The sequence below is a fragment of the Pogoniulus pusillus genome, chromosome 1, assembly GCF_015220805.1.
Source record: "Pogoniulus pusillus isolate bPogPus1 chromosome 1, bPogPus1.pri, whole genome shotgun sequence".
Classification (NCBI taxonomy): domain Eukaryota; kingdom Metazoa; phylum Chordata; class Aves; order Piciformes; family Lybiidae; genus Pogoniulus; species Pogoniulus pusillus.
In genome coordinates this window covers 538,535-562,955 of record NC_087264.1, presented here as the reverse complement: position 1 = coordinate 562,955, position 24,421 = coordinate 538,535, and the positions used below count along the sequence as shown (strand labels likewise).

At 53.2% G+C, this 24,421-nt stretch overlaps 1 protein-coding gene across 5 annotated transcripts in view; it reads left to right on the top strand.

The window, feature by feature from the left end:
* FERMT2 (FERM domain containing kindlin 2) overlaps positions 1–24,421 on the top strand; it is a 79,731-nt gene that overhangs the window by 38,988 nt on the left and 16,322 nt on the right. For 3 of the 5 annotated variants that reach the window (XM_064144161.1, XM_064143971.1, XM_064143905.1), the window contains 6 exons: positions 13,765–13,899; positions 18,695–18,727; positions 19,177–19,402; positions 19,670–19,772; positions 20,140–20,247; positions 22,581–22,715. In XM_064144161.1, the coding sequence (XP_064000231.1) occupies positions 13,765–13,899; positions 18,695–18,727; positions 19,177–19,402; positions 19,670–19,772; positions 20,140–20,247; positions 22,581–22,715 (740 nt within the window). The remainder of the gene's footprint in view (positions 1–13,764; positions 13,900–18,694; positions 18,728–19,176; positions 19,403–19,669; positions 19,773–20,139; positions 20,248–22,580; positions 22,716–24,421) is intronic. The other 2 variants (XM_064144077.1, XM_064144032.1) reach the window with 1 other exon arrangement.

Below are 24,421 nucleotides of genomic sequence, written 5' to 3'. Positions count from 1 at the left end.
CAAGCCCTTGTAAAAAGTCCCTCCTGAGCTTCCTTTCAGGCACTGCAAGGCTCCAACTCTCAGCCTGTCTCCATAGTGGAGATGCTCCAGCTCTCTGATCATCCTTATAGCCTCCTCTGGATCTGCTCCAGCAGTTCTGTGTCCTTCACATGTTGGAGGCACCAGACCTGGATGCAGTACTGCAGCTGTGGTCTCACAAGAGCAGAGCAGGGGAGCAGAATCACCTCCCTCGCCCTGCTGGGCACACTTGTTTGGATGCAGCTCAGGACACAGTTGGCCTCCTGGGCTGCAAGTGGCCATTGCTGGCTCATGTTGAATTTGTCATCAGCTGACACCTGCTTGAGACTGTGGAGCTGAAATGCAATCCTTGTGGAGAGATGTGAGCACCAGAGGGGTACTTAGGGGTCAGCAGCAGCATCTCACGATAGTGTCCGGGCGATCAGTAGCGCTGACGTCCTGGCACAGAGACAGCACGGGTGGAACGCCAAGGAGGGGCTTGCTGCTGGGAGCAGAGGGGTTTGGCAGCAGCACAGCTACTTCTAAATATGTCCAGGGGATGGGTGTGGAAGGAAATCTGACCATTTAGAGCAGCGCCAAGTTGCAGTGTGCTCAGCTTTTTGAACGGTGAGGCCCAAGCATGCCGCTGCCAACTTCTGCGTTTCGCTCTCCTGCTCCGTGCCTGTGCTGGGCTGCAGCTCTCGAGCAGGGTCCAGACCAGCACCAGACACTGGCAACAGGAAATAAGGAGGTTTAGCTGCACAGTGACCGAAAGGGAAGAAAATCTCCTCCTTTCTTTCCTTCCTCCCCGTCCCTGTTCTGCCTGTCACTTGACATCAGGTTCTGTGTCACAGTGTGAGTCAGTGAATTCTTTCATCCTTACTCTGCTGTTGACAGAGACCCTTTAAATAGACTTCTGTCATGAGGATGTTGGGAGATGCTGGCAAAGCTGTTGCTGCCTTCCTTAAGCTTATTCTGGTTGCTCTTTATGGTCCGAGGCCCAGGGTGTGAGTGACTACAGACCTGTCAGCCTGACCTCAGTGCCAGGGAAACTGATGGAGCAGGTTATCTTGGGGGTGATAAGAGTGCACCTGAGGGATGGCAAAGAGCTCAGGTCCAGCCAGCATGGGTTTAGGAAGGGCAGATCCTGCCTCTCTAACCCGATCTCCTTCTATGATCAGGTGACCCGCTTGGTGGATGTGGGGAGGCCTGTGGATGTGCTCTATCTGGACTTCAGCAAGGCCTTTGACACTGTCCCCCACAGCAAACTGCTGGCTAAGCTGTCAGCCCATGGCTTGGATGGCAACACTCTGTGCTGGGTTAGGAACTGGCTGGAGGGATGAGCCCAGAGAGTGGTGGTGAATGGTGCCACATCCAGCTGGCAGCTGTCACTAGTGGTGTCCCTCAGGGATCTGTGCTGGGCCCCATCCTCTTTAACATCTTCATAGATGATCTGGATGAGGGCATGGAGTCAGTCATCAGCAAGTGTGCAGATGACACCAAGCTGGGGGCAGATGTGGCTGGGTTGGAGGGCAGAAGGGCTCTGCAGCAGGACCTTGGCCGCCTGGACAGATGGGCAGAGTCCAATGGGATGGCTTCAATAGCTCCAAGTGCAGGGGACCTCAAGCTGTGCCAGGGGAAATTTAGGCTCGAGGTGAGGAGAAAGTTCTTCACTGAGAGAGTCATTGGACACTGGAATGGGCTGCCCGGGGAGGTGGTGGAGTCTCCATCCCTGGGGCAGTTCAAGGCAAGGTTGGACGTGGCACTTGGTGCCATGGTCTAGCCTTGGGCTCTGTGGTAAAGGGTTGGACTTGATGATCTGTGAGGTCTCTTCCAACCTTGGTGATACTGTGATACTGTGAGTTCTTGTTCTTCTGGTGGTGGTGCTTTGAGTTTTATTTGACTTTAGAACCACAGAATCAGTCAGGGTTGGAAGGGACCACAAGGATCAGCCACTTCCAACCCCCCTGCCATGCCCAGGGACACCCTACCCTAGAGCAGGCTGCACACAGCCTCAGCCAGCCTGGCCTCAAACACCTCCAGCCATGGGGCCTCAACCACCTCCCTGGGCAACCCAGTCCAGCCTCTCACCACTCTCATGCTCAGCAACTTCCTCCTCACCTCCAGCCTGACTTTGGCTGCAGTTCAGACACTTTAGGGGCAAGACTCAAAAGTGCTGCTGTGCTCTGAGAGGGAGCTGAATAGTTGGGATGTGGAGGTTCATCCTGCTTGCAGAAGGCAGCCAAGCCCTGAGCATTTGTTAGGTCCAGCTCCTGTCTGCCTCCTCCTCACGCTGGGTCTTTCCCAGGTGGGGGTGGTTTTGTCTCTGGGCAGCACTCACACAGGCAGCGTTTGCAAGCTGCAAGCAGCAAATGCTAGAATTGTCTCAGGTGGACCAGAGTCCAGCCGTGGGCCTCGGGCAGCTGTGGCCGTGTGACAGCGAGGACACCGCATCTGACCCACTGGAGCGTCTGACACGTGCTGAAGGAGACAGAGCACAGGTCTCCTGGGGAGCAGCTGAGGGGAATGGGCTGCTTAGCCTGCAGTGAAAGAGTCTGAGGGCAGGTCTGCTTTCTGCAGCATCCCCGGAAGCAAGGGGCAGCCAGCTGGGGTCAGTCTCTTTTCCCAGGGTACAAGTAATGGGATGAGAGGAAATGGCCTCGGGTTAGACAGGGCAGGTTCAGGTTGGACTCAAGGAACATCGAGCCCAACCATCAACCTAAGACCACTGTGTCCCAGAGTGTAAGGAGCACAGGCTTCCTGAACACCTCCAGGGGTGGTGACTCCTCCACCTCCCTGGGCAGCCTGTGCCAGTGCCTGACCACCACATCAGAAAAGAAGTGTTTGCTAATGCCCATCCTAAACCTCCCCTGGCACAACTGCAGGCCATTTCCTCCTGCTCTGTCACTTGATAATAGGGAGAAGAATTTGTGTCACTGCAAGCTCCACTGCCCTCAGCTTCCAGGTGGTTTTGGAGGTTGCTCCTGTGGTGGCAAATCAATAAGTCACTCTGATTTTCCATCCTGAATTTCATACAGTCTGAGAATGATTTTGGTTGGAAGGGACCTTAAAGATCACCTAGTTACATTCCCCCTGCCCTGGGCAGAGACACCTGCCACTAGACCAGACTGCTCAAGGTAGTCTAGGGAGGGGCATCCACAGCCTTCCTGAGCAACCTGTTCCAGTGTCTGCCCAGCCTCAAGGGCAAGGATTGCTTTCTAAGCAAGCTGGATCACAGGAGGTTCCAGGTGAACATTCCACACTGTGAGCATGAGGGAGCCCTGCAACAGCTGCCCAGAGAGGCTCTGCAGTCTGCTCACAGCCCACCTGGATGCCTTTCTCTGTGACCCACTCTGGGTGACCTTGCTCTGGCAGGGAGGTTGGACTAGACCATCTCTTGATGTCCCTTCCACCCCCTAATATTCCATGGTCCTGTGATTCCCAGTCTAAATCTACTCTTTTTGGTCGAACCTTTGCCACAGTCAGCCCTTTGGTCTGCTCCTGTGACACTCTAGCAGCTTAAGAGGCCAGAGGAGGGCAAGGAGGCTGGGGGAGAGCCTGGAGAATAAATCTGACGAGGGGCAACTGAGGGAGCTGGGAATGGTTTTAGTGTGAGGAAGAGGAGGCTGAGGGCAGACCTCATTGCTGTCTACAGCTACCTGAAGAGACATTGTGGAGAGGCTGCTGCTGGGCTCTGCTCACAGGTAGTTGGAGACAGACCAAGGGGGAATGGCCTCAAGCTGAGGCTGGAGAGGTTTGGATTGGACATTAGAATCATAGAATCAGTCAGGGTTGGAAGGGACCACAGGGATCATCTAGTTCCAGCCCCCTAGGTAAGAGTTTGCCATGGAGAGAGTAGTCAGGGACTGGAGTGAGCTGCCCAGGGAGGTGCTGGGGTCACCCAGCCTGGCTGTGTTTAAGGGAGGTTTGGCTGTGGTGCTTAGGGAGGTGCTGCAAGGTGACTCTTGTGGAGCAGGGCTCTAGGTTGGATGCTGAGGGGCTTTGCCACCTGCGTGCTGCTGTGGTTCTGAGGCCTTTGTGGGATATCCTGACATAGCTGCATGGCCTGAGGCAGCAAGTGGAGAACTTGGCTTGTGCCCAAATAACTATTTAAACACTCAGGCAGCTGAAGAACATCTAATAAAATGTTCTGAATGTATGAAGCTGGCAGCCTCGGGGGGGTGAGCTGCTGCACCGCCAGCCCAGCCTCCGACACAACCATGCTCTTATCTCTGGGCACTTGGAAAGTTACATAATCCTTGATGGCTTGGTTGGGTTTGTGATGTTTGGGTTTTTTTCCCCTCTGGTCTGTTTTGCAGAACTTTATCTGGAGTGAATTTGTGTTGAAGATAAGTTGGATGCTTCATTCTGTAAACTCAGGAGCCCTGTAAATTCAGGAGCCACGATCCACCGGATTGGCTCCTTCTGAAGAAGAGAGCCTACTGTTGTGTTCATAGAGTCATACAGCCATAGGATCACCCAGGTTGGCAGAGAGCTCCAAGCTCATCCATGCCAACCTAGCACCCAGACCTATCTACTCAACCAGACCATGGCACCAAGTGCCTCATCCAGTCTTTTCTTGAAGACCTCCAGGCACAGCCACTCCACCACCTCCCTGGGCAGCCCATTCCAATGCCAATCACTCTCTCTGCCAACACCTTCCTCCTAACATCCAGCCTAGACCTGCCCTGGCACAGCTTGAGTCTATGTCCTCTCCTTCTGTTGCTGCTTGCCTGAAAGAAGAGCCCAACCCCACCTGGCTACAGCCTCCCTGCAGGTAGCTGCAGACAGCAATGAGCTCTGCCCTGAGCCTCCTCTGCTGCAGGCTGCACACCCCCAGCTCCCTCAGCCTCTGCTCATAGGGCTGTGCTCCAGGCCCCTCCCCAGCCTTGCTGCCCTGCTCTCAACACCTTTCAGCACCTCCACATCTCTCTGCAATGGAGGAGCCAGCACTCCAGAGGTGTCCTGAGCAGTGCTGAGCACAGGGGCAGAAGAACTTCCCTGGCCACACTGCTCCTGAGCCAGCCCAGGCTGCCACTGTCTCTGCTGCCCACCTGGGCACACTGCTGCCTCATCTTCAGCCAGCAGAGTTCTGAAGTCTGGAATGGGAGAGACGCAGGTTTGAGTCTCCTTTTCCTACGAGGCCCCCAGCCATGCTCCGGGGCTGTGGCTGCTCAGAAGCAGCTGTGACCCAGCGCACGGAGAGCCACTGTGGAGCACAGGTCCTGGTGGAGTGTGACTGGAGCAGCTCTAGGGAGAGGATTTCCACTAAGTTTTGTCTGTGCTAGAGGGCAAATGATGGAGTTTTTATGCTTCCAGAGCTAGCCTAAGCCAAACAGCCTCTGGGGAACTAAAACAGAGGTCCTGAGGGGAATTTCTTCATCTAACCCAGACAGAAATCAGGTGGGAAGATGGATGCTGGGAGAAGTTCTTTGGAACATTACTATTGCTTGTGTAACTAAGTTGGACATTAGAACTACTGTGACTGCCCTAATTTTTACCTTGAGGGAAGCAGGTCCCTACCCAGCCCTTCCAGTCGCTGCTGCTGTGTTCTGTCTGTTAACAGATACCCTAAGGGTGGTGTCAAGAACATGGGACCAGACTTCTCAGTGGTGCCCGGTGACAGGACAAGGAGAAATGGGGCACAAACTGGAGCCCAGGAGGTTGCATCTGAACAGCAAGGAAAACTTCTTTGCTGTGCGAGTGCTGGAGTCCTGGGGCAGGCTGCCCAGAGAGGCTCAGGAGTCTCCTGCTCTGGAGAGATTCCGGAGCACCTGGATGTGTTCCTGTGTAGCCTGCCCTAGGTGATCCTGCTCTAGCAGGAGGGTTGCACTTGCTGAGCTCCAGAGGTCCCTTCCATCCCCTGACATCCTGGGATCCTGTGGGATCCTGTGAAGGCACATTCTGTGATTCTGTGCTGCAAGAACACCACTAATGTTTCCTCACAGACCGAGTGCCTGTCCCTCGGAGCACTGAAACCACCACTGTGTGTCCCTGCTTGGCAGAGTCTAGGGAGCCTGCATTTTGGAGGAGGACAAAGCAGCACAATCACCTCCTCTTCCACATCTGGACAGCTGTGTCCATTTCTGGGCTCTCCAGTCCAAGGAACTACTAGAGAAAGGCCAAAAGGATCTACAGAGCTGCTGAGGGGCCTGGAGCATCTCTGTGAGGAGCAAAGGCTGAGAGCCCTGGGGCTACTGAGCCTGAAGAAAGCAGCCTAAGAGGGCATCTGATCAATGCTCAGCAAGAGCTAAAGGGCAGGGGTCACGAAAATGAGGCCAGACGCTTTTCAGTGGTGCCCAGTGCCAGGACAAGGGCCAACTGGCACAAACTGGAACCCAGGAGGTTCCATCTGAAGATAAGAAGAGTCTTTGCTGTGAGGGTGCTGAAGCCCTGCAGCAGGCTGCCCAGAAAGGTTGTGGAGTCTCTTTGTGGAGGAATTCCAAACCCAGCTGGACACTGTGATCCTGGGCAAGATGCTGTGGGTGCCTCTGCTTTAGCAGGGAGTTGGACTGGATGAGCTCCAGAGGTCTCTTCCAACCACACCACTCTTGACTCTCTGTTTCCATGCTGAGATGTGGGTTTTGGTCCCATCTCTGACCACAACTGCTCTCCTATAACAACACACCTTGGTGGTTAAAGTGGCAGCAGCTGCATGATTTACTTGGTGGATTTAGTGCAAAGGAGCTTAAACTGTGGATTTTATGCCCTGCAAAGCAGACATTTTTCTTTAAAGCCACTCAAGATGTGCAAAAGGAGGAGTTCATCTCAGCTCTAGTTTCTGTCTCTGGGAGACAAATGGGCACAGCTGAGCTGAGTGAGCCGTGTAGGGACTGGACCAGAAATGAGAGATTGCATGGGAGAAAAAAAAAGGCCATGGATTTGTCTTCAGACAGAGACAACACAGACACAAGCAGGCTCTTGCAGGCAGCTGGAAAAGATTGTGTAGGGAGTAAAATAGCTCCATGCAACAGCTGGAAAAATTCCTCTTGGAGGTCAACAGCCGCCTTCCTGGTCGCGTTTCTGAAATGCCTCCCATCGAATCCTCATGTCTGCTCCGCTTGCCAAAGGGCATTTCCCTCGCTTGATAAAGCCATGGAATACTTTGGGTTGGAAAGGATGTCTAAAGGTCATCTAATCCAACCCCCCTGCAGGCAGCAGGGACATCTCCAACTAGATCAGGTTGCTCAGAGCCCTGTCCAACCTGACCTGGAGCAGTTCCAGGGATGAGGCTTCTCTGAGCGGCAAATCTCTTAGCTCTGACGGAGCCCTTCTGCTTGGACATGCACATGGAAGCTGCAGCAGTGTTAGAGCTCAGCTGTAGCTGGTCCAGCGTGGGCTGGAGGAGATGCCAAAGGGTTCCTGCTCTAGTCCAGCTGAAAACTGGGTTTGGAGCAGCTTTCATGCAGCACTCCAGCCTCTGTATGGAGCATGCTGCCTGTCGTGGCAGCTGGCTGCTGCCTGCGGCTGCCAGCAGCAATGCAGGGCCGCCAAGTACGAGGCTGGGTAGCTGGGCTCTCATGCACCCACGCAACACAGGGAAGCAAAATGCTTAAGGGACCATTTACAGCAGTTTCTGGTGGATGCTGCCAGTGCCATCTGTCTCATGTGTACAGACAAGAAGTCCGCTCCAAAGCAAACACAGCCCTCACCAGTGCATCAATTGCAGAGTCAACACATTAGCCTTGTTCAGGTCACTGCTCCTGGGCTACCCACATTTCAGTGACACTTTTTCCTTCAGAGTGACCTTTAGCAGGAGCAGCTTCACAGAATCACAGTGTAGCTCTGGTTGAAAGACACCTTCAAGGAGGTAGTGGAGGCACTGTCCCTGGAGGTATTCAAGAAAAGCCTGGATGAGGCACCTAGTGCCATGGTCTGGTTGATTGGCCAGGGCTGGGTGCTAGGTTGGACTGGATGACCTTCGAGTTATCTTCCAACCTGGTTGATTCTGTGATTCTGTGATCCAGTCCAACCTTCAACCCAGCACTGCAAGGTCAACACCAAACCATGTCCCTAAGCGCCAGGTCCACATGGCGTTGAAACGCCTCCAGGGATGGTGACTCCTGCACTGCCCTGGGCAGACCACTCCAGTGTTTGGTAGCCCTTTCAGTGAAGAAAAGCCCTTTCAGCTGGAAAATGTGGATGAAATAGCTAATGGAGAGTTTGTAATGAGAGTCACACAATCATGGAACAGTTTGGGTTGGAAGGGGCCTGGAGAGGTCATCTGGTTCCAATTTCCCTGCCATAGGCAGGGACACTTCTCACTAGAACAGGTCGCTCAAGGCCTCATCCAGCCTGGTCTGGAACACCTCCAGGGAGGGAGCAGCCACAGCCTCCCTGGGCAGCCTGTGCCAGTGTCTCACCACCCTCACTCTGCAGAGTTTCTTCCTAATACCCAGTCTAAATCTGCCCTTCTCAAGCTTCAATCCATTCCCTCTCATTCTATCACAACAAGCCCCCGGCTGAAGTCACCCCCTGAGCAGATGTTTTACCTCCAGATGAAGAGCTCCCTCCAGCCACTGGATCCCTCCAGGTCCAGTAGGACTTAGTAAAAATGCCAAGCCTAGATAAAGGACTTGAATTTTTCTACACCACTTGGATACTTGAAGGATCTTCTGCTTGCTCTTACAGCCAGAAAACAGGAACTGGGTTTCTGGAGCAATTTCTTGTCCCAGCTTCCAATTAGCTGCAGTGCTACCATCTGTAAGTCCTTACAGCCTGGGCCAGGCTCTGCTTTGGCTACAGGGACTAAATACCACATTTGCCAAGCTTGTCTCCTTTCACAACGCACTTTAAGACCCTTTGTACACTTCCTAAGCACCAGCAGCAGCAAACATCTTTTTCATCAGCAATTCACTGGCAGGGTGAAGGGTGAAACGTTGCTTCTTTCCTTTGAATTCTGGGATGGGAGATGAAACCACTGTTGCTCCCCCGATGCTTTCCTGCTCCCTCCTTATTTTAGCATGGTGGCCTTCACTTTTAGTTTCCTCTGCAGCCCTCCCTGGGTTGGCAAAGGCTTGGTGATGATGGCACATCCAGCAGAAGAAATGTGGGGCTTAACAGCGGGACACAGGCATGGCTGCAGGACAGCAGTGATGTTCCAGCATCACAGGGATGCCACTGCCTCTGCCCTGCCCCACGACCAAACTCTGTTTGGGAGCAGCTGCCCAAGACTTGCCTGTTCCCTCTGTAATCCGATGACAGCATCACACACAACTGAGGGGCTATAAAAAGTGGCTTTGAAATCAGATGGTCAAGTGTTGGGCTGTCTCCAAAAGATTGCTTGCAGGAGCTGAGCTTGGCCCAGAGCCCTTCTCTTGGCCTCTCTGAATGGTTTCAGCTGAGAGGTTGTATCAGTTGCTAATGCACCATAAATAAACAGCAGAGTATGAACCTCCCCAGCGAAATACCAGGGGAACTCCTCATTTTAGGCTGTGCTGCTTGTGGTCCCTTCTGCGTGACCCTGGTTGTCCCAGCAGATTTTTGTGTCATGAGGTAAGCTGGCTGTGATAAATGGGAGCATGAGGAGCTCTCTGGACTCATATGGGAGGTATTTATTGCTAGAAATGGTCAAAAAGCTGGATGGTGAAACTGACTGTTGGTTGGTGGGTGCAGGAGTGGAGGTTAGCAGGATAATCACAGAGTGGAAGGAGTGGGAAGGGACCTCTGAAGATGGTGGAGTCCAACTGCTCTGCCAGAGCAGGGTCTCTAAAGCAGATCACATAGGAACACGTGCAGGGCGGGGCTGAAAGTCTCCAGGGATGCAGACTCCACCACCAGTCTGGGCAGGCTGTGTCAGTTCTCTGCCTCCCTCAAAGCAGAGAACTTCCTTCTCATGTTTGGGTGGAACTGCCTATTTTCAGGTTTCTTCCCCTTGCTTTTGTCCTGTCACTGGGACCTGCTGTGTATGTGGTGAGCAGAAGGCAGTGTTACATTAAAGCTTATAAATGCAAAGAAACAAAATGCACATAGAGCTCGAGAGAGAGCTGGCCCAGGTGGTGGTGTGGGATGGGAGACCTGTGGTGTGAGAGGGCACACACGGGTGGGGCTGGAAGTGACCAACCCCTTTGCTAAGGCAGGGTCAGCCCACAGCAGCTTCCACAGGATCACAATGTCCAGGCAGGTTTGGAATCCCTCCAGAGGAAGACTCCACAACTTCTCTGGGCAGCCTGCTCCAGGGCTCCAGCACCCTCACAGCAAAGAAGCTTTTCCCCTTGGGTTCTAGTTTGTGCCCATTGCCTCTGGTCTTGTCACTGGGCACCACTGAAAAGGGTCTGGCCCTGTCTTCTTGCCCCCCATCCTGTAGCTGTTCGTCAGCATTGATCAGATCCCCTCTCAGGCTGCTCTTCTCCAGGCTGAACAGCCCCAGGGCTCTCAGCCTTTCCTCCTCGCAGAGATGCTCTGATCCTTTCATCATCCTTGTAGCCTCCACTGGACTCTCTCCAGTACTTCCACATCTTTCTGGGTAAATGGTTAAATTCAGAGCTGTCTAGCCTCTCCATTTGGCAATTCCAAGGCTGGCACAGTCTGTGGAGGTCACTTAACATGTGACAGGCGCAGTGGGACTGGTGGTAGTGCAGAGGCTGTTACTGACAATCATAGAACCATAGAATGGTTCAGGCTGAAAGGCAGCTCAAAGCTCAACCCTGCCATAGGCAGGGACTCCTCCCACTAGAACAGATCACTCAAGGCCTCATCCAGCCTGGACTTGAACACCTCCAGGGAGGTTGTGGAGCACAGAATGTGAGCGAAGACCTTTGATCACATTGGCTGCTTCTGTGCTCCACAACCTCCCTGGGCAACCTGTGCCAGTCTCTCACCACCCTCACTGCAAACAACTTCTTCCTAACATCCACTTTCAATCTCCCCTCTGCCACTTCAAACCCATTCCTCCTCCTCCTGGCATTACCAGACCTTGTCAATAGTCCCTCCCCAGCCCTTCTGTAGCCCCCTTCAGATCCTGGAAGGCCACTCCAAGGTCTCCTGGAAGCCTTCTCTTCTGCAGGCTGCAGAGCACCAGCTCTTGTAGCCTGTCCTCAGAGCAGAGCTGCTGCAGCCCTCTCAGCATCTTCATGGCCTCCTCTGAACTCGCAGAACAAATCAGAGAAAAAAGGGACAAGCACAGGGTCCTTGGAACAGGATGTAGAAGGTTGTCACCATCTCCTCTCCCAGGAGGGGCAGCTCATGTGCTGACCCCAGGATGCTCACTGTGTCTGCAAGCAGGGGATCAAAGCCCAGGGATGTGACCTGCCAAGTGAGCCAGGCTTTAGTAAATGAAAACCCAGAAGTTCTGCTGTGGGGATGTGTCCTGCTTGGGCCACATGCTGGGGACCAGATTCCAGGTGTAATTACAATTCCACACCTGGGAGTGTACAGCAGACTGCTGCTGCTGCTGCCAGTGTGGTGGTGAGGTACAGAGCCTGCAGCCTCTCCTCGTTAGAACAGTGCTATCCAATCATTAAATGTGTCTTGTTTAAGTGGGAAAATAGCAGTCTGGCTTCAGTGCTTCCACCTCCTGTCCTCTTCTTTCCTGGCTGCCCTTGGCAGCTATAGCTTTAGGCTTCAGTGAGGACACAACCAGGGACTGCTTCCCTTAGGGCATCCCAAAACCAGAGCTTTGCACAGCTCAGTGCTGCTGAGCAGTTTCCTAGAATCATAGAATCAAGCAGGTTGGAAGAGAGCTCCAAGCTCATCCATGCCAACCTAGCACCCAGCCCTGGCCAACCAACCAGACCATGGCACTAAGTGCCCCAGGCTTGGCTTCAACACCTCCAGGCACAGCCACTCCACCACCTCCCTGGGCAGCCCATTCCGATGGCAAAGTGTGGGGTGATACATGGGGAAAAGAGAGGAGTGGTAGGAGACACAGAGAGGTTTGCACATGGACAGCCAGCTGCAGAGCAGAGCTTCAGATTTCTTCCTTCCAGGCTCAAGCATGACCTCTAATCTGCCTTTCTCCAAGCCAAGTGGCATTTTGGAGCTCTGCAATCTGTTTTGCAGCCCTTCATCATTGCAGTGGGATGGCTTTGTGCCCAGCTAAGTGCTTTTCCAGGTCTGTTCCCACGTATCAGCTGAGGACAGGAAAAGGAAAAGCTTCTTTCCTGTGAGGATGCTGCAGCCCTGCACCAGGCTGCCTGGGGAGGCTGTGAATTCTCCTTCTCTGGAGAGAAGAGCAGACTGAGAAGGGATTTTCTTAGTATGCTCAGCAAGAGCTGACTGGGAGGCCAGAGGATGAGGCCAGACTCTTTTCAGTGGTGCTCAGTGGTAGGTAGGACAGGGGACAGTGGGCACAGACTGGAACCCAGGAGATTCCAGCTGAACTGGAGGAAAAAGTTCTTTGCTGTGAGAGGTGCTAGAGCCCTGGAGCCCAGAGAGGTTGTGGAGTCTCCTCTGGACGGCATGGTCCCCTCCAGTCCCTACCAGCCTGTGATTCGGTGACATAAGTGGAAGAGTTTTTTTCTGCCCTCTTGTTTGTTACAGAGCTGATGAGGGACTCCTGCCTGCCCTCTGGTCCTTCGCTGGTTTCCCAGACAGCTGCATCCCACTTGGAAAGCGTTGCAGCAGGCATGACCTTTGTGGGAAGCTGCCCTTAACAATCTCCTTTATCAGCCCTCCCCCCAGCCTTGTAGTGCCACGGTTTAAAATACAAACATGCTGGGATACTCTCCACATGAAGGAACACAGCTCTAAAATCAGTCAGGATGGTTCTGGTCAGGGAAATGGGAGAGGTTTGCTGCAAAAAGGAAGCAAGTTGAGGAAGATCTCTTTTAAAAGTGAGAGGCTTAAATGCAGGCTCTAAAGTTCCCAGTGCAGTATGCAAGAAATGACTCCCTTCTGGGGTTGCTGCCCTGGAAGTGACAACAGCTGGGCTCTTGCTTAGGTGCCTAAACTGGGGGTTACCTGCTGATTAAGATAGCTCTTGTCTATTTATTTATATATATATATGTGTGTATAGATGGGTGGGAATGTTTCTGGGCTCCATCACAGGGTCTGGCAGTGCCTGGATTTGCATTTGAATGGCTGTGCCTGGGAAGTTCTCCATTTCACCCACATTCTGCAGCCAAGGACCGTGTTGTTTCCAGCAGGCTGGCAAGGAAAATGTTCTCAGCTTCATTTTTAAGCATTGCAAAGAAGGAGATTCAGCCAGAGGAGATAATGCATCTTGCTGGATGTTGTTTGCACCTTGAATACTGAGTTCAGTTTTGGGCCTTTCACTCCAGGGTGGACATTGAGGTGCTGGGGTGGGTCCAGAGAAGGTCGACACAGCTGCTGAAGGGTGTGGAGAACAGGTCTTGGGAGGAGCAGCTGAGGGAACTCAGGTTGTTTAACCTGGAGAAAAGGAGGCTGAGGGGAAACCTTCTCATTCTCCACAGCTCCCTGAAAGGAGGTTGGAGCCGGGTGAGGATCAATCTCTTGTCCCAAACGCAGGTGATAGGGCAAAAGGAAGCAACCTCAAGTTGCCCCAGGGAAGGCTTAGGTTGGATACCGAGAAACATTTCTTCCCTGAGAGGCTGTCAATGCCTGGAACAGGCTGCCCAGGGAGGTGGTGGAGCCACCATCCCTGGGGGGATTTTAAAGCCATGTAGATGTGGTGCTGAGGGATGTGGTTTAGTGGTGGACTTGGCAGTGCAAAGTTGATGGTTGGGCTTGATGAGCTGCAAAGTTCTTTTCCAGCCTGAACAGTTCTCTGGTTCTAAAGGAAGAATATTCTCTTTTCTCCTCTCTTTTCCTTTCTGCCTTTCTAAAAGTGACCTGTTTTCTCCCCAGACATCAGGCATCCAGAGGAGCTTTCCCTTTTGAGGAAACCCAGGGACCCATCAAAGAAAAAAAAGAAGAAGTTGGATGACCAGTGTGAGGATGATGCCTTCGAGCTGGAGGGTCCACTGATCACGCCGGGGTCTGGTGAGCTGGGGCTTGCTTTGTGAGGATGAGCTTGCAGGGGACAAGCAGGTAATGAAACGGGGGTGGAGGCGGGGGGGAGACGACACAGCCGCATCGCTCTGGCCGAGTTCATTGGGGTCTGTGCCCGAAGCACCCCCACAGAGCCTCCAGGGCTGCAGCATTGGTCACGGCCGCACAGATGCATGCCTGAAGCTGTCACGCGTACAGGGGAGCAGAGCAGCGCTGTCAAAGAAGCCAGAAGCCAGGTGTGAGCACTCAGCACTCTGACTGTGCTACTGAGAGCTTTTCTTGCCCTGTTAAGAGAGGAGTTAAATGGAAAACTGTTCCCAATGTCACATTCCAGTGTGTTTTAGGCAGCACCACTCTTCCACTCCTCATTTATAGCCCCATTTTATTGGCTGCATTAATGTTCCCTTATGTTATGGGTGTAGCTATAGACTGTAAGACTAAAAATACCCTTTTTATTCGATGGGGGTGGGGGGTGAGTTTGCCAGCTCAGCTTAAAGAGCCAGAGCAGTGTTGGTAAGAGAGCTGCTGCTGGAGTAACCTCTTTGGTGGGGGAATGTCACTGGTGAGCATCGTGTCTCTCAATGCAGGCAGCAGATGTGATGAAGAGAGGTGTCTGAAGATGGAGGGAGGTTTAGGCTCTGTTCTTCAGCCTCTGGAGGCCTGGGGTTTGAAGGCAAATGGCAGGAGTTTAAACCATGAGGTCGGTCAGGTGGGAGCAGCGCTTCAGCCCAAACGGGCTCGAGGAGAGAGCCGCAGCAACATGCGCTGCTGGGTGGGTGAGACAAGTGTGGCTGCCAGAGGTCTGGTTGTAGCTACAGCAATGAGGGCAGCAGAGCAGCTTTCGTTAAAGAGAGTATCCTGGAATTCAGAGAGCTCATACCAGCTCAATTGACTGAAGCCCAAGTGAAGGCCAATGTGGTTAATGCCACTGGGGGCTCTGGGCGCGAGCGAGGATGGCGATGGTCTGGAGCTGCTGTGCCAAAGCGACGTGCACCACATTGTCCACAGCAAAGCATCAGCACAGAGGACATGATCTTCCTTTGGCTCTGCTCTCTTTCTCTCCTCAGTTAGGTAAAACTCAGGCTAGTCCTCTGCCAGCCTGGCTCAGGCAGTTTTCCCTGCATTGGGCAGGGCTCCAAGCAATCCTCATTTCATTTGGCATTTCCACCTCAGAAGCCCATAATTAGCCCTTCCCAAAGTCGGTGCTTGTGGGGGGCATCGTGAGATGAGCAGGAAGCACTTGGCCTGCTTTGGGGTAACACAGACAAAAGCATGGGGGTATTTTAATTACTTACTGGTCTTCCAGCAAGCCCCTTTGAACTCTCTTGCTGATTTTACTTTCCTTGTGAATTAATTTACTTCTGCTGCAGGTTTAATTACTGCAGCTGCCTGCCACATTTAGGTGCCAGTAGTTAAAGGCCCTGGTTTTTAATCTGGACAGAGTGTTTGTAGCATTGTTCCAATGTCAGTTTGTGCGCTGAGTGCTTCTGTAAAATGAGCTAATGCTTTGGGACCTGCTGATTTCAGTGCCTGTAGGTGTGAGGGGTGTGTTTGGTCACTGAGCAGCCTGTACCCAACAATGGAAACCACTCAGATCTCTGCAGGCAGAGCTCTCAATACACCCACAGCAAACGTTGCCCAACACTTTCCATCAGAAGACCTGTATTCACTTGTTTACCAGTTAGCCAACCTCACAGCTAGCTCAGCTGGAACTTTCCATGGCACTGCCTGCCTCAGGCAGATTTTTTTTAAGAGAAGCTTCTTCTGAGATGTTTCAGGTGTTTGGAGAGGGTGACGAGGAGAACAACTGAGGGCAAGCTTTGCTCCTCCAGAGCATGCACTCCAGTGGAGGAACACCTGTTCAGTTTGGAGCAAGGAGAGGGGATTTCCGTCGCTGGCACAGTTAGTGCTCAGCCCTGTCTGTCTGAGCCACATGAAGGCTGAGGTTGGCATGCTGAGAAGATGATGGGGAGGAGGCAAGAGCATCTTGTTTATGGGCAGCAATGGTGTCTTATAGCCAGCTCCTGGTGGCCTGCTCTGTTCAGCATTACAGCTGGAGATTACACAGGGGTTGGGCAAGACGACCTCTGAGGGCCCTTTCCAGCCTGCTGCATTCTGTGATTGTGTGAATCATCCTTGCAGAGAGCACATCTCTGCTGCTTTTATAATCACAGAGTATCTCGAGTTGGAAGGGACCATAAGGACCATTGAGTCCAGCTCCCATAGAGAGCTACATGGTCTGAGTACCTGGCAGGTCACCTCCAGTCTTGGCCAGTGTGAAGCTCGAAGGTGCATATCTGCAGCCCTTGAGCAGCCGTGCCTGGTTTGCTGGCCCTGCCTTATGGCAGGTGCTCAGGGTTCTTACTGCCCCCCAGGTCATTAATCCCACCTGGGATGCCAGCAGATCCAGTGAGAGAGTGGAAAGCATCCTGCTGGTGTTCTCATTTGCCTCTGCAGGAGGCAGTTTTCACTTGTATTTTCCATCTTGGTTTGTATGATTTGAAGTTTCCAAACCAAGATGTTGCTGTCACTGGTTTGATGCTGCTGAGTCAAACCATTCCTGCTGCTCCTTCAGATAAAGATTAGAGTTTGGAAAGGTTTTCCTGTTGTTTTGGTCTTAGACTTTTCCAGAGGTGTAGCTCAGCTCTCTGTCATTTCCTGGGCATTCAGAGAGCAGGAATCGTTTAGAGTGGGGAACTAGAGGGCAGCCCAGGGAGGTGGTTCAGGGCAGCAGGAGGAGATGGCACAGAAGACTTTGTTTGGGGCATCTCAACCCTGCCATGTGTCGCTTTCAACTCTTAATAATGTTCTTTTACTGATGAACTCACCACTGGTGAGGTCACACCTTGAGTACTGGGCTCAGTTTTGGGCCCTGCACTCCAAGAAGGACATGAGCTGTTGGAGTGGGTCCAGTGAAGTGCAACAAAGCTGCTGAAGGCTCTGAAGAGAAGGTCTGGTGAGGAGAAGCTAAGGGAACTCAGGTTCTTTAATGCGAAGAAAGGGAGGCTGAGGGGAAACTTTGTCATGCTCTGCAGCTCCCTGGAAAGAGGTGAGAGCCAGGTTAAGAGTTGGTCTCTTCTCCCAGGTAACTAGGGCAAGGAGAAAAGGAAGCAGAATCAAGCTTCACCAGGGAAAGTTTAAGTTGGACATTGAGAATAATTTCTTCCCAGAAAGATAGTCAGGGCCTGGAGCAGGCTGCCCAGGGAAATGATGGAGTCACCATCCCTGGAAGGAATTAAAAGCCATGTAGATGTGGTGCTGATACACATGGTTTAGTGGTGGACTTGACAGTGCTGGGTTAGTGGTTGGACTTGGTGGTCTTAAAGGTCTTTTTCAACCAAAACATTCCTGTGATTCTGTGGAGGTAGAGTTTGGCTGCTTGGACTTGCAGTGTGAAGAGAATCATGATTTAGAAAGGACAGAAGTGGTTCCCCAGAAGCCAGGCATTGTTCTTTCACTGGTGCACAGGTGATGAGCCCCTTGTTGGATGGTCAGGACGTTACCATGCAGCCATCAAACCTGCCTTACTTTAGCTTTCCCTGTGTTAGCTCTCAGCTGGGGCGGGTGAGACACCAGGCTGGGGCCACTTTCTCCTCTTCGTAGAATCATGGCATCGTTTCAGTTGGAAGCCACCTCCAAGATCTGGATGGGTTCCTGTGTGGGCTCCCTAAGTAATCCTGCTCTGGCAGTGGGGTTGGACTAGAGGATCTCTAGAGATCACTTCCAGCCCCTAACATTCTCTGAGTCTATCAAGTCCAACCAAAGGCCACCACGGCCACCTCTCTTACAGGGAGAGCCCGAGGGAGCTGGGGCTCTTTGGCTTGGAGAAGAGGAGATACTGGTGGTGAGACACTGGCACAGGTTGCCCAGGGAGACTGTGGATGCCTGGTGCTGCCTGGAGGTGTTCAGTGCCAGATTGGATGAGGTCTTGAGCAACCTGGTCTAGTGAAGGTGTCTCTTCCCATGGCAGGGGGATTGGACCTAGGTGATCTTTAAGGTCCCTTCCAACCCAAACCATTCTGTGAATCTATGAGACTGAGAGGATGACCTCAGCAGTGGTTATCACTGTGTGCAGGGTGAGAGCTAGGAGGCTGGAGCCAGGCTCTGCTAGGTGGTGCCCAGGGACAGCACAAGGGGCACTGGGTGGGAGCTGAGGCAGAGGAAGTTTCATGTAAGCATGAGGAGGAATTTTTCCCCTGTGAGGGTGACAGAGCCTGGCACAGGCTGCCCAGGGGGGCTGTGGAGTCTCCCTCTCTGGAGACACTCCAAACCCTCCTGTGTGTGTTCCTGTGTGATCTGGTACAGGAGATGCTGCTCTGGCAGGGGGGTTGGACTGGATGAGCTTTGGAGGTCCCTGCCAGCCCCTGACCTGCTGTGATTTTGCCATGTCCTGAGGAGCCATGCCCACACAGCTCTTGAAACTTGTCACTTGAAAAGGGGCTTTGTTTCGTGTGCTTTGAGTGTCCGGCTGCCGAGCTGCAGGAGCCTGGAGCACGCTGTGCCCTGGGGCTCCCACCACGGGCTCAGCACCCTGGCTCCAGCGCCCTTTGGCTTTCAGCCAGCTGCTCCAGCCTGCGCCGGATCACCGTGGAGTCACTTGAGTTGCTTTGCCTGCGAGAGTCCACCAGCACTGCTGCAGCCAACACTGTGTGTGGGTGCTTCAGACCTCACCTCTGCTTTTCTGCCCTTTTCCTGCAGATGTCCACTTCCAGCTTCTCGCCTTTCCTACCCTGCCGGTGACTTTCTTTCTCCTTCTCACTTCCCTCCTTTCTTTCCCTCTCCATAGGCACCGATATTCTTTACATCGGCCCCGTCAAAGGTGAGCTCCACCTCAGTGGGACTTTGTGCTCTGCCTCTGGCCCCTTTGGCTGCGCCCTTAGTTTATTTTCCTGCTCCTCTAAAACTTTTGACTTCCAAAACTCTTTAAGCGACAGGTAACGCTGGTAAGTTGGGGGCTGCTCGTGTCCCAGGTGCTGCTGACGTGCAGCAGGCAGGAGTTCCCTGGCGTGGGGGCCCTGCCCCTTTTCCCATGGATTTGGGCTGGAATGAGTTTTCCACCAGTTTGGCTCTTGGAGGAGAGCTGAGAGGGACAGCTTTCCATGGGAAAACAAGCAGTGCAGTGTGTTCCATCCTGGAAAATCCAGAGTGGTTAAAGCCTACCAGCAAAGAGAAGGTTTTTCATCTGCTGGCTTCAGTTCGTGCCTGAGCCGGCATGGGGCAGGGCTTGGCTTGGAGCTAACTCTCAGCTCTTGCTCCTCTCGCCGGTAGGAAACATCTACTCCAGCCCTGGACTGTACAGCAAAACCATGACCCCGACCTACGACGCGCATGACGGCAGCCCCCTGTCACCCACCTCGGCCTGGTTTGGGGACAGCGCCCTGTCGGAGGGGAACCCAGGCATCCTGGCTGTCAGCCAGCCTGTCACCTCCCCGGAGTCCCTAGCCAGAATGTACAAGCCACAGGCGCTGCTCGATAAAGCCAAAACCAACCAAGGGTGAGTTACGGATGTGCTTTGCTGTTCTTCTCCTGCCTTTTAATCGATACCTGCCTTAAGACTGCAGCTGGGAGGCATCCCCACGGCTTCCCCACAGCGTTTGCAGTGAGACACTGCAGCGGGCTGCCCACGGATGCCCTCTCCCTGGAGGTGTTCAAGGCCAGGTTGGATGAGGCCTGTAGAAAGCATCCCTGCCCATGGCAGGGGTTGGAACTAAATGACGTGGAAGGTCCCTTCCAGTGCAGACCGTTCCGTGGCACTTTGCAGGTGGCTGGATTCGTCCCGGTCCCTGATGGAGCAAGAGGTGAAAGAGAACGAGGCTCTGCTGCTCCGGTTCAAGTACTACAGCTTCTTCGACCTGAACCCCAAGGTACAGGGCTCTCGGTTCACTTGTGCCACGCAGGCGGAGGCTGGGAGCGGAGGATGCCTGTGTCAGTAGCCTGATTTGTGGAGCCTGCCGGCGCTGGGCCCAGGTTCCTGTGCTCCCACAAACTGCGCCGCTCGCTCGAGGCGCTCTAGGGGTTGCGTGGAGCCGCTTGGCTCCGGGCTGAGGCTTCTCAGCCTGCAGTGGAGTTGTGGCCCTGGCGCTCTTAGTTAGACGGTCAGGCTGGGTGGCCTGGGGGGCCTTTTCCAACCAGAACAGTTGTGTGCCTCGCTGGCACCGAAGCGCAGGCAGAAACGTGTGGCGCTGGGCTCAGCCCTCCTGCCTCAGCGCGTCTCTCTGCTCCGCTCGGCAGTACGACGCCATCCGCATCAACCAGCTGTACGAGCAGTCCAAGTGGGCCATCCTGCTGGAGGAGATCGAGTGCACGGAGGAGGAGATGATGATGTTTGCCGCGCTTCAGGTAGGAGCCAGCCCGAGGCCTTCATGGTTTTGGTGGGCCTGACTTTGCAGCTTTGCATGCCCCTGCCCGTGAGCGCTGGTGCACAGTCAGCCTAGCCAGACTCCACGGGGCAAAGCAGAACCCCACTGCGCTGCAGAGCTGCTTTTTACACCATCCACAGGCAGAGCATTCACATAACACAAATGATGCAAACCTTGGCTTTCTAACAGACTCTTCCTCTCCTGTTTTCCCGAGCCACCTGGCCCATTATCTCTTCCTCTGCTTCTCTCCCCGGGGGAGGCATCCAGTAACCCCTGGGGGCCAAGGCTGCTCATTCCTGCTCTTCCTTACATCTCTCCTTGCGTTCCCACCTAAGTGACCTCTGTTCTGACTGGTGTTCTGAGCCTCGCCTTGTCTGTGCCGAGTGCTTAGGCTTCTCCTGCAGGTTGTTTCCCATCTCCTAATCCTCACCTCAGCCTCTTAGGTGCTTTCAGTATTTTCTGCTGGTTAATTGTCATGACGAGGAGCTTGGCCTCCTCCTGCCAAACATGTTGGTCTCTCTTAACTTTCAGGTTTGCCCTTCTTAAAAGCCCCAGTAAGTGCAGTAGGCTTCTGGCAGGCTGCCCCCACACAGCTGCTGATAGTCTGTGGGTTTCCCAGAACTGTTTACTTATCTGTTTTATGGAACACTTGGCCTGGTTTGGCAGAAATACCACAGCTGCTCTTGACTTCTGTAAGCTGGGTGGCAGGGCCCTGGCTGGGTGCAGCCTGGCACACCTTGTCGCTGTAGGATGCGGAAATCTCCTCGTCAGGAGCGGGGCTGCCTGTTCCTGCTGCCCCTCCTGGGGAAAGAGGAAGAGTGAAAACAGATGTATGTAGACTCAGTTTACCCCTGGGCAGTCCTGGGTGGCTTCGACAGGGACCCTCCTGTGAGATTTTATGGACGTTTTGGTTTCCTGGGATGAAAACCAATTCAATCCTTCCAGACTAGGAGGAGTTCTTATGCTTGCACAGAACTGAGGGCGTCTTCCTTTTGGGCCTCAGGTTGCACTTTGGGAGGTTTAGGTTGGATATTAGAAGAAACTTCATCACTGAAAAGCTTCTCAAACACTGGGACAGGCTCCCTATGGTGGTGGTTGAGTCCTCATCCGTGCTGATGTAGTTCTAAGGGAGATGGTTTGGCACCAGACACGACAGAGCTAGGTAACAGTTGGGCTCAATGATCTTAGAATCTCTTTTCCAACCTTTCTTGTACCAGAAGGACGAGGAGGAATGGATTGAAGCTTGAGGAGAGGAGATGTAGGCTGGAGATTGGGAAGGAATTCCTTCACAGTGAAGGTGGTTTTAACAACTCCATGTGCCAAGTTCTGCACTTTGGCCACAACAACCCCAAGCAGCACTACAGGCCAGGGACAGAGTGGCTGAGAGCAGCCAGGCAGAGAGGGAGCTGGGGGTGCTGGTTAATAGTAGCTGAAGCTGAGGCAGCAGTGCCCAGGTGGGCAGCAGAGCCAATGGCATCCTGGGCTGGCTCAGGAGCAGTGTGGGCAGCAGGACAAGGGAGGTTCCTGTGCCCCTGTGCTGAGCACTGCTCAGGCCACCCCTGGAGTGCTGTGTCCAGCTCTGGGCTCCTCCATTGCAGAGAGATGTTGAGGTGCTGGAAGGTGTCCAGAGCAGGGCAGCAAGGCTGGGGAGGGGCCTGGAGCACAGCCCTGTGAGAAGAGGTTGAAGGAGCTGTGGGTGTGCAGCCTGCAGCAGAGGAGGCTCAGGGCAGAGCTCATTGCTGTCTGCAGCTACCTGCAGGGAGGCTGTAGCCAGGTGGGGTTGGGCTCTGCTGCCAGGCAAGCAGCAACAGAAGGAGAGGACATAGACTCAAGCTGTGCCAGGGCAGGTCTAGGCTGGATGTTAGGAGGAAGGTGTTGTCAGAGAGAGTGATTGGCATTGGAATGGGCTGCCCAGGGAGGTGGTGGAGTCCCCAGCCCTGGAGGTGTTTAAAAGAGAGTTGCATGAGGCACTTAGTGCCATGGGTTAGTTAGTTAGAAGGGTTAGGTGATAGGCTGGACTTGATGATCTTAGAGGTCTTTTCCAACCTGGGTGATTCTGTGACTCTGTTTCTTTGGCGAGACACTGGCACAGATTGCCCAGGGAGGTTGTGGATTTCTCCTCCCTGGAGGAGAGGCCTGGCATTCAAGGGCAGCTTGGATGAGGCCTTGAGCAAGCTGGTCTGGTGGGAGGTGTCCCTGTCCATAGCAGGAAGGTTTGGAGCAAGATGATCTTTAAGGTCCCTTCTAACCCAAACTGTTCTATGAACCAAAAGGCCTCTCTGGTTGTATGAACTGCTGTGCCTTGCCTTCCAGTACCACATCAATAAGCTGTCCATCATGTCCTCGGAAAACCACCTGAACAACAGTGACAAGGAGGTGGACGAGGTGGATGCTGCACTCTCAGATCTGGAGATCACCCTGGAGGGTGGCAAAACATCGACGGTGCTGGTAAGGGCTGTGGGCAGGCGGGGCAGGCTGGCTGCGTGTGCCCCTCGCCTCACACGGGGCAGGAACAGCCTCCCTGGCCTGGCAGTTCTTTTTCACACCTCCAGCTGCTTTTGTAATTCCTTCCTCTCTTTTTTCCTACTTCTCCTCTTACAGCACGAAGAAGTTGCCCACAGCCCAGTAAAACCATACCAAAAATAGACCCAAAAAATATCTGGTTAAAAATGGTAGGGTTTTAAATACCAAGGAGTAGTTCTGGTGAGAGGGGACCCTGGGTAGTGTCAGACATGGTGCCAGCACTGTGCCGGAGCCCAGACTGGCATTAAAACTCATTTGAGCATGTGCATGTTTTGAACCCAAGGCTTTGTTGTAGCTGTAAGACCCATTTTTGGGGTGTTGTAAGTTAATTGAGCAGGAAGAGCTCAGCCTGTCCACGCTCTCAGCTCAGAATTGCTGCAGGAGTCAAGTGCAGTGTTGCTTTTGTGCTGATGGCACCACAGGCTAAATGCTACTGGAGGAATCCCCAGTACAAGAAGAATATGGATCTGTTAGAAGAGGTCTAGAGAAAGGCTTTGGAGATGATGACTGAAGTAGAGCACCTCTCCTATGAAGACAGGCTGAGAGAGTTGGGGTTGTTCAGCCTGGAGAAGAGAAGGCTCCAGGGAGACCTTAGAGCAGCATTCTAGTATCTGAAGGAGAGGGGGCTCCAGGAGAGCTGGAGAGGGACTTTCTACATAGATAGATAGTGACAAGATGAGGAGCAGTGGCTTCAAACTTGGGGAAGTTCAATTTGAATGAGGCACTAGGAAGAAATTCTTCCCCACAAGTGTGGTGAGGCACTGGAACAGGTTGCCCAGGGAAGCCTGGAAGTGTTCAGTGCCAGGTTGGATGGAGCCTTGAGCAACCTGGTCTGTAGGAGGTGTCCCTGCCCATAGCAGGGGGTTGGAACTGGATGATCTTGAAGGTCCCTTCCAACCCAAACCATTCTATGATTCTAAGTGGTAGAGGATCTGGAATGTTACTGAACCCCTGCCCTGGGTCAACTCAATGAAAATGAACTTGGTTTCTTTTCTCACTACCAGCTTGCCAAAGCTCCAGACTCTTCCTGCTGAGGTTTCTCTTCCACCATTTCTAGCGCACAGCAGAACTCGACAGCGCAAGAGCTGCTGTGCTCTTCAGAAGCAGCTCTCACTAGGCTGCTCTGTGGGCCTGAAGTGGGCTGTGACTCTTCTCTGAGTTTTTGGGGTCTTTTAACTTTTTTCCCTGATTTGCTGTTTTAACTCTGGTTTTCCACCTTTAGAAATGTAGGACCCAAAAACTAAACCGCAGGAAGAGGACTGAGTCTGGTACAACTTTTCCAGGCACTTTGCCCCTTTTATACCATCTCTGAGTTGTGTTTTTAAGTTCTCTCAACCCTTAAAATCCCTGAAAGTTTCCAGCCTTACACTTCATAGGATGTTTTCAAGTGTGTAAGGAGGACCGTTTTAAGGCTGATGTCCAGGCTGCTGCTTCAGTAGCATCAGTAACAGTGATCCAGGACGTCGAGTGATTACTGCAGGGAGCCACATCGCCAGAAAGAACAAGGAGCTCTTACCACCCACTTTGCTCTTTCCCTTCCAAACCCAGATTTGAAGCCCAAGTCCTGAGGACCAGACCCTGCCAGATAGGAGGGAGAGCAGTTCACCAGAGCCCCTCCGTCCCTTCCTGCA